We start from the raw sequence: 14087 nt of genomic DNA on the forward strand, positions 1-14087 counted from the left end.
AGCCAGCTACCATCAGAGAAACTGGCCGAACTATTGCAGGGTGATGGTCATGTCAGTGTAATATAAACCTCCGGTCACCAGTGGGTCAGAGATTTGGGGGGAGACCCTCTCCCCAGGGGATGCTACAAAGCAGGAGCAAGGAAGAGTGGAAACAGCCCCAACCAGCTTCAGCCAGCTTGCAAGGATGCAGGTCTGAAACCCAGACAAGCAGCTCAGCTTGTCTCTCCAGAAAGGTTTAACTACCACCCCACCAAACACAGCTTCCTCCCACGCTCAGGCCACAGCAGGCCCAAGCAGCGGGAAGGTGACTTGGAAAAAGAAGACCCTGAAAGCTGTCATTTCCTCATGATGCCATCTACTTCAGCCTCACACAAGGGGAGATAAGGAATTATTTAAAGAGGGCACTGAAATCACCAGGGACTTTTCCTTGGCAGTAACAAAAGTCAGGGGATGTTTCTGGTAAAGAAGTGTCTGTAATTAGGGTTGCACATAGCGTGATGAGAAACATCCCAGCCAAACGCATTTCAGTCACAACTGGTCCTCCCTGCTGAGTCAGCGACTAGTGAAGCCTTGGATAAGCTCTGGCTCTTTGATTAACAGCCACCCTTGGCATAGGCTGGACAGGGACTGGCACATCTGTTCGTGACCCTCCTGGCTGCCAGGACACCCCAGCTGTGGGGCAGCATCACTTGACTGCACCTCGCCAGGTCTTGCTACCAGACAGGACATGTCCAACCAGCCCAAGCCCATTTACAGCATGGCCACATGCAGCGCTGTGCTGGCACACAAAGGACCACATACGCCCAATTTCTTCATTTAAGCTTTGCCCACTTACCCAGGCTTAAAATAACAGACTAGAAAAATCCAGCTGCTGGAATAGAAATATACTGTTTGAAAACTTATAAGCAGGAAACTAAAGCACTGTATAGAGAGCTATTGTCATATCCTCATTTGGGGTTTCACAGGCTGCGCTTTATGATAGACCAAGAAAAACTACCCCTCTTCCATTTGAGGAACATACCTGCCTTAAGGTGTTTTCCAGGTTTATTGACGTTCAGCATAGGGCTATTCCAATTTGATCACTAAAAGTGGTGAGACACAATCAAGCATAACTATTAGCTGATCTCCATTCAAATTCCTGTGATTTGCAGCATGTGCTGGATTAAAGTCCACAGCTCGAGTTGTTCCATGAAGTCTGGAACACAAGCAGCTGTGTCTCCACACCCTGGGACCAGCACAAGGCAAGGTCTGAGCCCTCACTGTTTGCCCCTGGGCAGGCTGGGGGCCAATTCAGCAAGGAACAGTCTGAGCATCCACCTTCCCGACCCTAAGGGAGCAGCTCGGTTAAGTAAAGGTTCAAACCACTGCCATTGCAGATGTGGAGCCTGGAGAGGGAGCCACGATGAGGCCACCAGGAACACCACCTACAATGTTCAACTTCTGTAGCACTTTCCACTTCTGCTTGTTACTTTCAGTCTGCAGAGAGAATGCAAGTACACTCATACAGTTTTTCATATATTTTTTCCTCAAGCTTGCTGATAGACACATTCAGAAGACTCGCAGTAACTTCTTTTCACTATAGCAATGAAAAAAGAAAATGTGCTGCAAAGGCAGGAAAGATCAGGAGTTTGCCAGCAGAATAGATAAATGACAGGGCTCAGTTCAGGCCCTCATGCATGGACAGAGCTGACTCTGGGTATTTTCTCTCTCCTGCTGCTTATGCCTGCAGCCTGTTCAGGTCCCACTGGTCACACACAAAATAACCAACCAACCCCCACTTGTACATAGACCCACACAAAACTGTGCTGGCACCTGTAAGAAAAAGTAGGATACAGCAGGAGGAAAACTGCATTGAGTGTAACCTCCGCTCCAAAGGATAACATGCTCAACGTTAAACCCCTTGAAAGAGTAGCTCCGTGATAGAAAAACAAAGCTAATCCATTTGCACTAGTGTAACAACAAAAATGTAACTCTGCTGAGGTCAGCATGTCCATAACACTTTTATCATGGTGAGAAGTGACCCACACAACACTAGAGCTAGGGATTTGTACACCCACCCCTTTGGCCCTCAAGCTGCCCTGCTTTCAACAGAACACCCCTCTGCCTGTGTACTCAAGAGTTTAATGTGTACCTCCATTAGGGTATAGACAACAAAATTAGGGCCTCAGTGTCCTGGCTAGGAATGAAGTGCACGTGTAGGCTACATGCACTTTAGATCTAAAGTGCCTGCTAGAAAACAGTTTTTCCTTAAGCACTTGTCCTGCTTAAGATCTTATTAGCATTCACATATAGACTCTCACTTCATTGAGAAAAGTGTTTGCCTTTTATTCAGAAGACTCATTCCTTTTCCAGCGATACTTTTCTATGTCCTTCAAACCAAAGAGCTCCTAGTTTCATAACAGCGCCATCAATTTATCACAAAAAAAAGCAAACAAAATCAAAGCCAAAAAAGTTCCATGATGTGATAGAGCATAAAGGAATACAGCTAATACATTACAGAAATAAACATTTACATATAGTTATGTATGTTGACATAAAACTGGTAGTAGGCAATGAAAGATCAGGAAGAACACCAGGTCTGCTAGATGTTTAAAACAAGTCTACTTAGGCTGTATCTATATTGCCATGCTGGTTTTAGGCATGACTCTGCACTCAGGACCAAGCTACCTCAATTACCCACATGACACATGGTGGGCTTCCACACAACTTCCCCTACAGCCAGCAGCGTGCACACAAGTATCTTGAGCTACCTGTCCAGTCTCAAGCAGTGCTTGCAAAGCTGTAGAGATGCAATCTACTGTCGTGTCCTGCCTATGAATGTGGTGTTATATGGCTCACCTGCATACGCCTGGTTAAGAAACAAAATGTCGCCAGTTGCGTACTAGAACACCTTAAGTAACATGGAATCTTAAGAGTTTAGAAAAATATTTTAATTGTCAGTTCACAAGTAAAAATTATCACTATTACAAAACATTTTGTAATACTAGAATACCTAGCTTGGAAAGAATTTTGTTCTTATTGCTGTTGCATGTAGTTTTCAGGAGTGTGTCAGCATGAAGGTATTAGTGGGTTTCCCACTGGCATAGTCAGCTTGTAAGGGTACTCACAGAAATATATACTTTCCTATTTAATCCTCACGTAATTTTCACATGTTCAGGCTGCCCTCAATTTCTCAGACATGCGTAATTAACACCTGACACTACATAACAAAGTCTTACCCAACTTAAATTGTTTCATGTAACAAATTTCATTTGCAGCCTTTAAACAAAAACCATCCACTCCAAAAAGAGTGAACATAGGCATTGGCACCACCTTAGCTGCTTGAAAATCCTATAACTGGGTTCTGACAGCTATCAGATATTAACTCATTCATTTCATTTTGTTTGGTTTCTTCCTTATTTTCATGGTTGGGGTGATGTTTTGCATTTCCAGCTTTTTTAGACCGTCTGAGGAAAAATTTTGTCAGTAAGTAACATAATTCAGCCACATTTAAAAGAATGCAAATGCTGGACACAGCAATCATGAAAATAGTAAACACCGTCTTTTCAGTAGGTCGAGAAACAAAGCAGTCTACTATGTTGGGGCACGGCCAAGCATCACACTTCATTAAGCGAGGCATTCTGAACCCATCGTACATGAAATAAAATGCATACATGAAGACAGCTTCAAAGACCAGTCTGCAGAAGATGCTGCTGGTGTATGTCCACCACAAGGAGCCCTCAATACGAAACCTCTGTCTTCGGATCTCTTCGATGTCCTTGTATTCACATTTCTGGTCTCCCTTTCTGAACTGCCTTTTCTTCTCATGCCTCCTGTAAGCTACGTGCATGGCCACCAGCAGCGCAGGTGTGGAAACAAAGATGAGCTGCAGGGCCCAGAGTCTGATGTGGGAGATGGGGAAGAAGTGATCATAGCAAACATTCTTGCAACCAGGTTGCAGAGTGTTGCAGATAAAGTCATCTTGTTCATCCCCCCAGACTCTCTCTGCAGCCACGACTAGGATCATGATACGGAAGATGAATAGGACAGTGAGCCATATCTTCCCAATGCTGGTGGAGTGTTTATTTACACCTCCTAAAATGGTTTGCAGGGCTCCCCAATCCATTCTCTCGTTTTAGTTGTCTGACCTAAAACAAGACAAACAAAACTAAGATTAATCAAGACAGGAAACAAATACCATCAAGCACGTGGTATAAAAGAAAGGCATCATATAATCACAGCACATACATTTGCTGTGGTAAAATTTTGTTTACACGGGGTGCTTACCTATAAGCACTCATAAATAATAATCTAATTGCATATCAGCAGGTAATATTTCATTAGTTGATTACACACATGGTTATCACACTCATTCAACTTCTATGTGTATTTGCCAACTGAAAACGGCTATGAGCCACATGAAGCAGGAAAAGCAGACAGGGGAAATTTATGAAAACAGCCTTAAATTGAAGCTACAACTTCTACTAGTTTGATAACAGCAACAAAATAGAAGATGACATCAGCCAAAAGTCAGCTGGATGCTATGTTAAAAAAAAGTGTTAGCTAGAACTCCTATATAAATTAAGCCAAGTTGGCCCAACAACATTTTCATGAGTACATTCCAGCAAAGACAGACCTTGAGGAGCTGTTGCTGATGTTCTGCGCCTTCCATGAGCAGGTATGGGTAACATGCATTCACAAATTAAGAGAATGTGACTGTAGGGCTCTATATTGTTAGTTGAAGCAAATTCCACAATAGCTTGAGGCAATGAAGGTGACATCTTGGTCATTATCCATCTCAAGTTGTAGGTATAAAATCACTGCTTAAAGATTCATCCCAAAATGGCATTGCTCTCCAGTAACTACAAAAAGAGCCTAGAGTAACTAGACAAAGACTCCTTCATTGTCAATGCCTGTTAGGTGATTTTTTTTCTCCCCACTGTAATACAGACTGCATTACTCCCAGAATACCGGAGACATTTCAGAGGCTGGGAGTGCTGAAGCTGATACTTGAAGAGTGCAGACAGGCCAGAAGTAGTTCAGAGACTTTTCAACAAAAGTGTATCATTTCCAGAAGGTAAGTTTCAAAGTACAACGACTTTAATCCTAACTAAAGGATTTCACCTTTGTCTCCCACATACTTCACAAGGAACACAATTGTCTGTGTTCGCTCAGATTCTGCAAACAGCTGCCCTTCAGAGACAGCATTGGGGCATTTCAGTCCATCTCCCCTCAGCCTTCCACTTCAAGCAGATTTACAGAAAGACAGTTTGCAAGCTACTCTGAATTCAGGGAACCAGCATTTCTCATGCCTATGAGCCAGGGCGCTTTAAAAGCGCTCACAGACCTCTTTCCTCTGAAATTCCTCAACTTTATTCACTTGCATTTCAGAGACCATCTTTCTTTGGCATTTACAGCACAGGGCACCAACATGCAAAATCACATTTTCAAGGTTTTCAGAGAAGACCGGTCACTGGGGCAAAGGCCATCATACCCACTACATGCCAGAATTAAGATTTTCCTAACTCTGAGCTGGGTCACATTGCATGATGAAGAAAACCAAGACATTTCCACGCAGTTGCCTTCTGCACCACACTCCCATTCTGAGTAATGTCAACAACTATTCCGCTTTACAGTAGAATTACATACAATCAGCAAGTCACATGCAATAATACAGAGCATCAGTCAAAAGCACACAACAGCTCAGGGAAAACGAGGACACATTGTATGAATGCAAGGGGGGTTTTTTGTTTGGTTGTGGGTTGTGTGTGTGATTTTTGTTGTTGTTGTTTTTCTTTGACTTACTGGAATGTAAGTGTAATCTCCTTTCACTGGTTCCCTAAACTACATTTCCATCAGACCATGCTGGTTGAGTCTGGGGTTGTACTTCAGCAGGCAAAAACCAAGGGAGGACCCAAGATTTTCTTCAGATTGGAGGGAACTCTTCCTGAGTCTCCTTCAGAACGGAAAATATATGTGGACTATTACCTCTGTATCTGTCTGAAAACAGTCCTGGGAGCAGCATTACCTTCCTATCCTGCTAGGTTACTTTCTAAGAAGAATGCTTATTTTTCATTAGCATACAAATATAGAGAAAGTCTTGGTAGGTTAACAACTTTGAGGGCACAGGAAAGACCCTCAATACCAGAAATACTTCCAAAACATACCAGCCAAATTTTTAAATCTTTGTTTCCACCCCTTTTTTTACCATCTGATTTTTCATCAGACCAGCCCTTCTTTCAGGATTTGCTTTGGAGATCCTTGCATGTTAAACAGAGGAACAGTTACAACTTCATTAGGTTTTTTTACTAGCATTCTCTGTTACTATTACACGCATATTGCAATTACAATAGTTGTAATGTCATTTTACAGCTAAGTTTTATGACTAGAAATACTTACGCACACCTGAATACAAAACCTGAGGAAGACTGTCACCATGTAAACTGCAGTATTACATAATTCACCCATGCTTTAATTCCAGAGTCCTTGCATTTCCTCTCTCAGCCATTGTTTCTCTCCCTGCCTGTCAGCTACTCCTTCCAGTCTGAAAGGTTGAGAAGTGGCACCTGTGTACCTCATCCCCATAAGTGCTATTTCTTACATATTACCTCTCACTATACACTGGTACTGCTGCCTGTTACCACAACTCCACTAGGATTTGCTTCCACATGCAATTACTCCTTCCCAACTCCCCGTGAAGAAGGCGAATCAAAATATGAGTGCTTCAGGGTATAGGTAAAGGGCAGCTTGTCTTCAGTGGCAAAGTTAGCTCAAGATGCTCACCCACCATTTGTTCCTGAGGTCACCTTGCAGTTCTCCATCTCCTGCAACTTTGTGGGGGTGCATTATAAACCAGGTAGCTTGTTCAAAAGTTATTCCCAGTACTAGTATGAGCGTTTTGTTTTTAACCTTATCTATCCTTACAGCACAGACCCACAAAGCACTTGAAAAACACATCTTTAAATAAACAGGCTGCAAACTGCAAAGCGTGGGTAAGGATGAGCAGTCAGTGGGGAAAATAAGCTGGCAAAGCTTTATTGCTGAGGACAATATCATGAAAGTATACTCTCCATCTGACTTGCTCCACCTTCTCTGAGAGTATATTGAGCTTGCTAAGCTAAAACATGGTGCTTCAATTCTAACAAAAGCATGGCTGTACCTGTATCAGAGCAGAAAAAGCCAAGACACTTGGGAGAGGCAGCCTTTCACCTTGAGTCTCCTCATGACATTTCCTTTCCTTCCCAAAAAAGCCTTTGTCTTTCATATCTGCCCAAACCCTCCCCCTTCACCATTCCCACCTACCTTTCCAAATTCTCCAACTATCTCTTCGGCTCCTCCTGCAACAATCCCCTGTTCTTCCTGCTGCTTGCTGAGCTAGTCACCAACCTTTGTACCTTCTTGCTGTACCCTCATGCCCTCTCTGCCTTGTTTTTATGCTGGTGGAAAGTTCATATGACTTCTGGAAACTCTAAAGATTGAAACAGGCACAGATCAGATACCAGTGAGGTCTCCATCTTCTCCCTGAAGGGTGACACAGTTAAGATTGTAGGGCCATATTCAAGCAGCCTAAATGCCATCCAAATACTTTGGCCCCAGTGTTTCCTACTAGCTGGTTTTGAACAGTTCTCATCAATGCAATTTAGAGGATCTAATGAAAGCAATTCTGAGATTGCTGAAGTGCCCACCTCTATCCAATAAACAGACACAGCAACCCAAAGAGAATTCAAGTTAACTGAGTATGGCCCTTCACAGTACTCGGGCATCAGTGCAGATCACTCCAGCCAAGTATCAAGTTTGGGCTATCTGTACTTACACAATGGCCCATTTACTCCTAACTTACTCAAACCCTGGTATATTGACTCCCAATCATAGGGTATCTTTCTTTCAGATACTTGCTTTTAATATTTTACTTGCTAGTACAAAAGGTCTTAATTGCCTTGCTGACCAAAGGAGAAGGAAGATGGAAAGCCAATTCCTTTAAGGGGTATCAACTCTTATTTTCAGAGCCAGCCCAGATAGTATTTTCTATGTGAGCAAATCCAGGTTAATGCCTACAGAAATAACAGTACATAGACAGTCAGAGACTTACATGCTTTGCTGGTCTCAGAAGTACAGCACAGCACAAGAATAAGTCAAAAACATGAAAGCTTAAGTAAATTTGGGGGTGGGACAAGTAAAGCAGAAAGGTGGGAAGAACAGAAGTGTCAAGGTTTTTTCGCTAGCAGGCTGAACAGCAGCAAGAAATACAGCTTCTCCATTTCTGTAGCTCTCAGTTTCCAAGCAGCATTGTTTTCAACTCTGTGCTGCCCTGGCCAGACTGCCTTCTGCTTCGAAGCTGGCTCCTGTAAGCCGACACTAAACCACAATCAAAGCAGTTTCACCCAGTGAAAAACCCTGCAATGCACCACACTGTGGACAATTAGCATCGAGCTCCAGTGTTTGAGTACAGCTCTTTAACAGATGCTTTTTTCTATTCTGTTAAGATTTATACTGGGAAATAATTAATCAATGGTTAAATCCACAACTTCAGCAAACCACAACTAGAATACAGTTAAGGAAAAACCAACAGAAGATACATTCCTTTCACATATACAACATCACACTTGCTGTTATAGGATATTATCAAGCAAAAAATGTAGTTGTTAGGAAGTGTTACAATTAGACTATAGGATCATCCAGGAGTCCCAGTAAACAGGAGGTCCACAGTAGGCTAACTTACACATTAATGCAGAGTAATATTATACCCTTCACCCCACAGATACAAAGTGGATACCAAATTACTTCTTCTGAAACTACACAGAAATGTAGACTGTGTTCACAACACCCCCAGACCTATCAGAATTCTAGTGTAGGGTGTACCAAGAGTTACCAGTCCAGTGTGACATTCCACCACTTTCAGTAGCACCTCCAGATACTGACACAAGATCAGCAGTCTGTCAAGACAAAAGTCACTTTATCCTTTGTGGGAATCTATTAACCAAAATAATCTTTAAGGAAAAAAAAAAAAAAAAGCAGCACTGGTCCCCAAGTGTCCCTCCCCACCCCCAAGGCGGGGACAAAAATAATTCTGACCTCTGAGACTGGCAGTTCTAATGCCAAATTTTTGCCATACAAAAGCTTTATAACATCCAAATTGCATCAGACCAAGATCATTACCCACATTATTTTATCACCCAATAAATATTGCTGAATGTTGGGGTCCAGCATGGATTCAAAGGTGCTGCTGATACAACTTTCCCTTCAGGTCTTGATCTAAACAGCTATGCTGGGAGCATCAACTCATATAGGGGCTGATAACCAGCACCAAGGTGTCTTAGACCTGTATATGCCATATCTATCCATATCTGGATTTCAGCAGTTTTGAATCCGCATACCACCACCCTGTCAACCTGAGCTCTAATTTACTGCTAAGCAAAATAGCAAGCCCTTAATCCCTCATGTGTAGATTTTGACATTCCTATTGCCAAGTTAGTTTTGGTGCTGTATCACAAGAACAGCAGCATTGCCAGAAACCAATCAAGGAAGCTAATAATAAGTAGAGATTAACATCTTCCAAAGATGGCATCCTTTTATTTCACCATGAAAGGCTGGCATACAGGCTACAGCAATTACTTGCTGACTCTCAGACTTCCTACCTAATTTGCCAGCCCGCCCCATGGCTCAGTTTCCCAGACACTAAACAGGGGGCAACAAATCTCACCATCTCACAAGGCTGTTCCCAAATGCTGCACTACAATCAGGCTTCACAGACTCATACATGGTTATCAGTAGATCAAAACTGGTAAGTACCAGTTTGAAGTTGGAAGTACAGAGATTGAATTCAATCATCCAGGATATTCCTGCTACCTGAAAAAGACAGCTCCCTACATTGCTATAGCTTTAAAGCAGAGCTCAAAATTTAAAAAGGTACAGCTTTGAAGTCAGACATTAGCAAGCAAAATCCTTTAATTTCACTATTACAGGCAGCTTCCAGTCATTCTAATTTTAGAGCAGTATATTGCAAACTTCGAGGAACATATAGCTGAACACTTTATTCAACCTTTTAGGAAAGTAGATATTTCAAAGATCAAAAGAGCAGTCTCACAATCACAGAAGCCTGTGCAATTCTCTCTAGTAGCTCCTGAACACCTATCTCCAGATCAGGGGAAGCCAGATGACAGAAGAGGCACGACAGAGGATTTACAGTATATCTGATTTGACACAAGAACAGGCAAAGACTAATCAGGAACAGGAAACCTCTGACAGTTGCAGGTCTGAACACTGCAAGCATTGTACTTTTCTTCTACTCAAGTTTATGAAAACAGGAGGCATTCTTTGCCCTAATTAAACCTAGTGTGAAACTCAGAGATAGCCTTTAACACAACACCTTAGAATCCAATATGCATGTAGTTAATTGTAAAAAAAAAAGTATGCTAGTTAACTATCAACAGCATTAAAGGTTCAGTTCTACCCATGGTGACCGCCTGTGACTGTCCCATATTCATGCCCCTACATGAGTTAAGTCATTTTCTGAGCACATTTGGAAATATACATAGCCATTTTACTAGGCTACAACAGTAAACGGATTATTACCACCATCCCAAACACCCCTGCACAAAATTCACTCCACTTGTGGAAAATGGGAAATCAGAAGTGCCAGTCACACTTGAAGGCCTGACAAGGCAGCACAAGTCCTGTGAGAATCTGGCCCCTCTCAGCCATTCTCCCCTGTAAGCCTTTCATTCAATACGTGCTTTAAATTTCTCAGTTTGAAAGAAAGCCACATTCCTGAAGACTTCACTGATGCAAGTGTCCCATTTCTCATATTTTTAAAGAAAGTTTTATACACACTGTGCCCTGCTCCCAGTCATTAAAACAGCAACTTCCTAGTTACGACATGTTTATATTTTGGGGTTGTTTTTATTTGTGTTTTTTGTTTTACCCCATTATTTCTTATTTCCTTCCCCCAGACCTAGGCAAATGTCTACATCCCCTCTTCCAATCTGCCCCCTCCCACTTAATTGTAACATTTCCTATAAAACTGGCAAGTCACTCTTTCACACGCAGACAGAACTTGCACCCTTTTGGAAATTCTAATTAAATTTAGAAACAGGAAGATTTCACACAGCAGTGCAGCTTTTCCTTGAGTGTGTTTTTTGTTATCATTTCTCGCAAAAGTAAAGACAACAGCAACTTTTTTCTCTTTAAAAAAACACTATCACAGGAAGAAACATTTGTACAAGATAAAGAATAGAATTAGTTTCCAACTTTCTTCTATCAGCCAAGAGGGGATGTATTTCTCTTTTTCCACATTCCTTCTGTTTTGAAAGCACTTTATCTCTCCTCACATATCATCAAATCAGGCTTTTTCTTACAAACTGGTGTTTAGCCAGGCAAGAGTCACAGTTCTCCTTTCAGATAACTCAGTCATCATTAAACAACAACTGAAACCAGTGAGGAACAGAACAAGGAAAAAACATCAAAAGAGACAACAAAGATGCATCCCATGCTCCTGTTTCATGCAGCTTGAGACCACTGATTTCATTGGAACTGTTAACATGAATAACACAAAGAACCGACTTTTAAAGCACCCTCTTTACTCATAGGTACCACCTGAGTTTATCCAATGACTGTTATTAAGAACTTGTATGTGTATCTCAAACTGTTGCTATTTTTCCAGCGACCAAGATAGTCTGCTACACCTTTTTCACCGTGCAATTACTTTTCACACAAAATAAACGAGGCCACTCAAGTAATCTACCCTGGGTTATGCTTCAGGGGATGCAAACCAGCAACACAGTCAGAGGCACAAGCCTCAGCAAGTTGAGAAAACTAGCCCTGTCACGCCAAAATTAATTCCTCTAGAGGAATATTTTAATTCATGGCTTTTTACTGTTCCATTTTTAAGCTCTGTGATATGTAGTCCTCCTACCAATTATGAGACTGAAAGTTCGGGGCAGAGAAATCTCCCAGAAACCCCCAACACATGCAAAGCCTCATGGCTCTGCAGACATGTTGGAAATCCCACCTGGAAAATTACATTGAATGCCTAGTTGACACATGGAGGTGTCTCCTTCTTCCAGACTGAGGCTTGTCCCTCCATTGCCTTGTCCTCTAAGTTAAATCTAATAGAATCACATGGACATCCTTCTGCCTGCTGCCTTTCCTCTAGGGCTCCTCAAGGCAAGTATCATAAGCAGAGTTTCCAGGCTGAACAGCAGAAAACAAGAGATACTAGAAACCACATCTAACTTCTTTAACAAAATCAAGGATAAAAATATACATACTCTCAACTCAGTGCACACGCATACATGGCAGTAATCCCAAATAGAATCTGGGCCCAGACCCTCATATAATTTCACACAGGCCACAGCCAATAAAATGTCTTTAGTGATCAAAGTCAGAAAAACTGGGTTTAAAGCGTTCTTAAGCATTCTTAACTGGCTTAAAAGGTTCTTAAGACAAAAAGCCACTTCTTTCAACCCTTTGCCTGTTCTCTTATTTCCATGCTACACAGTGAAAACTAACAGAGCACAATATAGAGAAATTAATTGTTCTATTGGGGGAAAAAAAAAAAATCTTCAACTCAAGAGATTGAAGAAGTAACAGACGATCTAGGAAGGCCCAATGACAGCAAAACCAGCCATGGCCAGCAGACCACAGAACAATCAAATAACAGCTACCGCAGGAGCTCAGCAAACCCTCCTGCCCTTACTCCAGCTCGTACCTTGTGTTTCATTCCAGGGCCGGAGTACTCAATTCCTTGTGCAATCTTATCCAGCCCCGACACTCAAAAATACATTTATTCCTGACTCACACCTCGCATTTCCTATTCTCCCCGTAAATGTGAGGAATGTTTCCAGTGTGCGATCAGACGCTCACAGGACCTGTCAGTTTTACTGATGCAAGCTGTTTACCTTCCTGCTGCTCTCTTCACAGTTATAGGCGTGTCGCAAATTACCTGTAATTGCGGAGGCCTTGATTTTGCTCGGTGTTTTAGCTGGTCGGGTACTTCACATAACGTGCCTATAAAGAGCTGCCGGAAGGTGGTGAATTAAAAAAAAAAAAAAAAAAAAAAAAGAGGTTGCTACAAGTTAACTGCATAGGTAAGAGAAACAGGGGTGTTCCCTTTTAAAACTGATCGCGGGGTTCAAGGGTTCCCCTTCATGCTTAAGCTCAGGAAGAAAAACCGAGAGCTCACGGGTGAATCCCCTGGGACACAAGGGGGCAGCGCACACGGTCCCGTCCGCCGGCCCCGGCCCATCTCCCCGGGCGGCCCCGCTCCCAGCCACGGCGGGCAGCGCCGCCAGAGCGCCCGGCTTCACCGCCCGGAGCCCCGGCCCCACACTGGGGCGCAACAAGTGCGGCGGCGGCGACCGCAGGGGGGCAACGGGACGGGCTGAGTCCCCCACCCCTTCCACCGCCACCAGGCCCGCTCCGCACCACACGGAGAACGCATAGGAACGGCTTCCCCCACCAGCTCCCACCGTCCCGCCGCGTCCCTCACCTGCTCCGCAGTGCCGCGGGGAGACCTCAGCTCAGCCCTGCCAGGAGCTCCCAGGGCCAGGCACCGCGGGCGGGCTGGCGGGGCTCAATACGGCTCCGGCGATGCCTTTGAGGAGCGGCCGGTCCCAGCTTCGCCGCCCCAGCGCTTTAAGGTCCCTCCCCGTTCACCTGCCGCCGCTTTTAACCCGCCCCTCGCCCGCCTCCGCCCGCGCCGGGCTCCTCGGGCCGCCTGGTGAGGAGGCGGTGAACCTGGGGCGGAGCCGGGCGCTCATCCCACCGCTGTGACCTGCGGCTGCTGTCCCTGCTGGGGCGGCGGGCGGACACTCCTCCCACCCCCCACAGTGGAAGCTGCAGGGGGAGAGCGCGAGAGAAGGGAGGATAGCTGCAAATATGTGGGTTTTTTTCAGAGGAAATGAATATCTGTTTAAGATAAGAGGGTCGTATTCCCGTCTTGACAATTCCAGGTATTCAAAAGGTCTTTGGGAGATTAAAAAAAACAAACCCCCAATCACGTCTTTTTCTCCTGAAAATTGTTGAGGAATCACTGGCCGAAGACAGAAGGAAGTGCTAGTAGTTTCTGGCTTTTTGAGGTTAATCTTCAAGTGCGATTGAAATGCTAGGGC

The 14087-nt window shown here is 43.7% G+C and overlaps 1 protein-coding gene across 2 annotated transcripts; it reads right to left on the minus strand.

Moving 5' to 3' along the window:
- Positions 1-2300: 2300 nt before the first annotated feature.
- LOC136107775 (gap junction beta-6 protein) lies at positions 2301-13668 on the minus strand. 2 transcript variants are annotated; one of them, XM_065849080.2, is made up of 3 exons: positions 13466-13668; positions 12920-12994; positions 2301-4127 (listed from the first exon to the last, which is right to left on the minus strand). In XM_065849080.2, the coding sequence occupies exon 3, from the start codon at positions 4103-4105 to the stop codon at positions 3314-3316; it is 792 nt and encodes a 263-aa protein (XP_065705152.1). In that variant the 5' UTR covers positions 4106-4127; positions 12920-12994; positions 13466-13668; the 3' UTR covers positions 2301-3313. The 2 variants fall into 2 exon arrangements, with proteins under 2 accessions (XP_065705152.1, XP_071660180.1); XM_071804079.1 differs by lacking the exons at positions 12920-12994; positions 13466-13668 and adding an exon at positions 7282-7390.
- Positions 13669-14087: the final 419 nt, after the last annotated feature.

Source organism: Patagioenas fasciata, chromosome 1 (assembly GCF_037038585.1).
Source record: "Patagioenas fasciata isolate bPatFas1 chromosome 1, bPatFas1.hap1, whole genome shotgun sequence".
NCBI lineage: Eukaryota > Metazoa > Chordata > Aves > Columbiformes > Columbidae > Patagioenas > Patagioenas fasciata.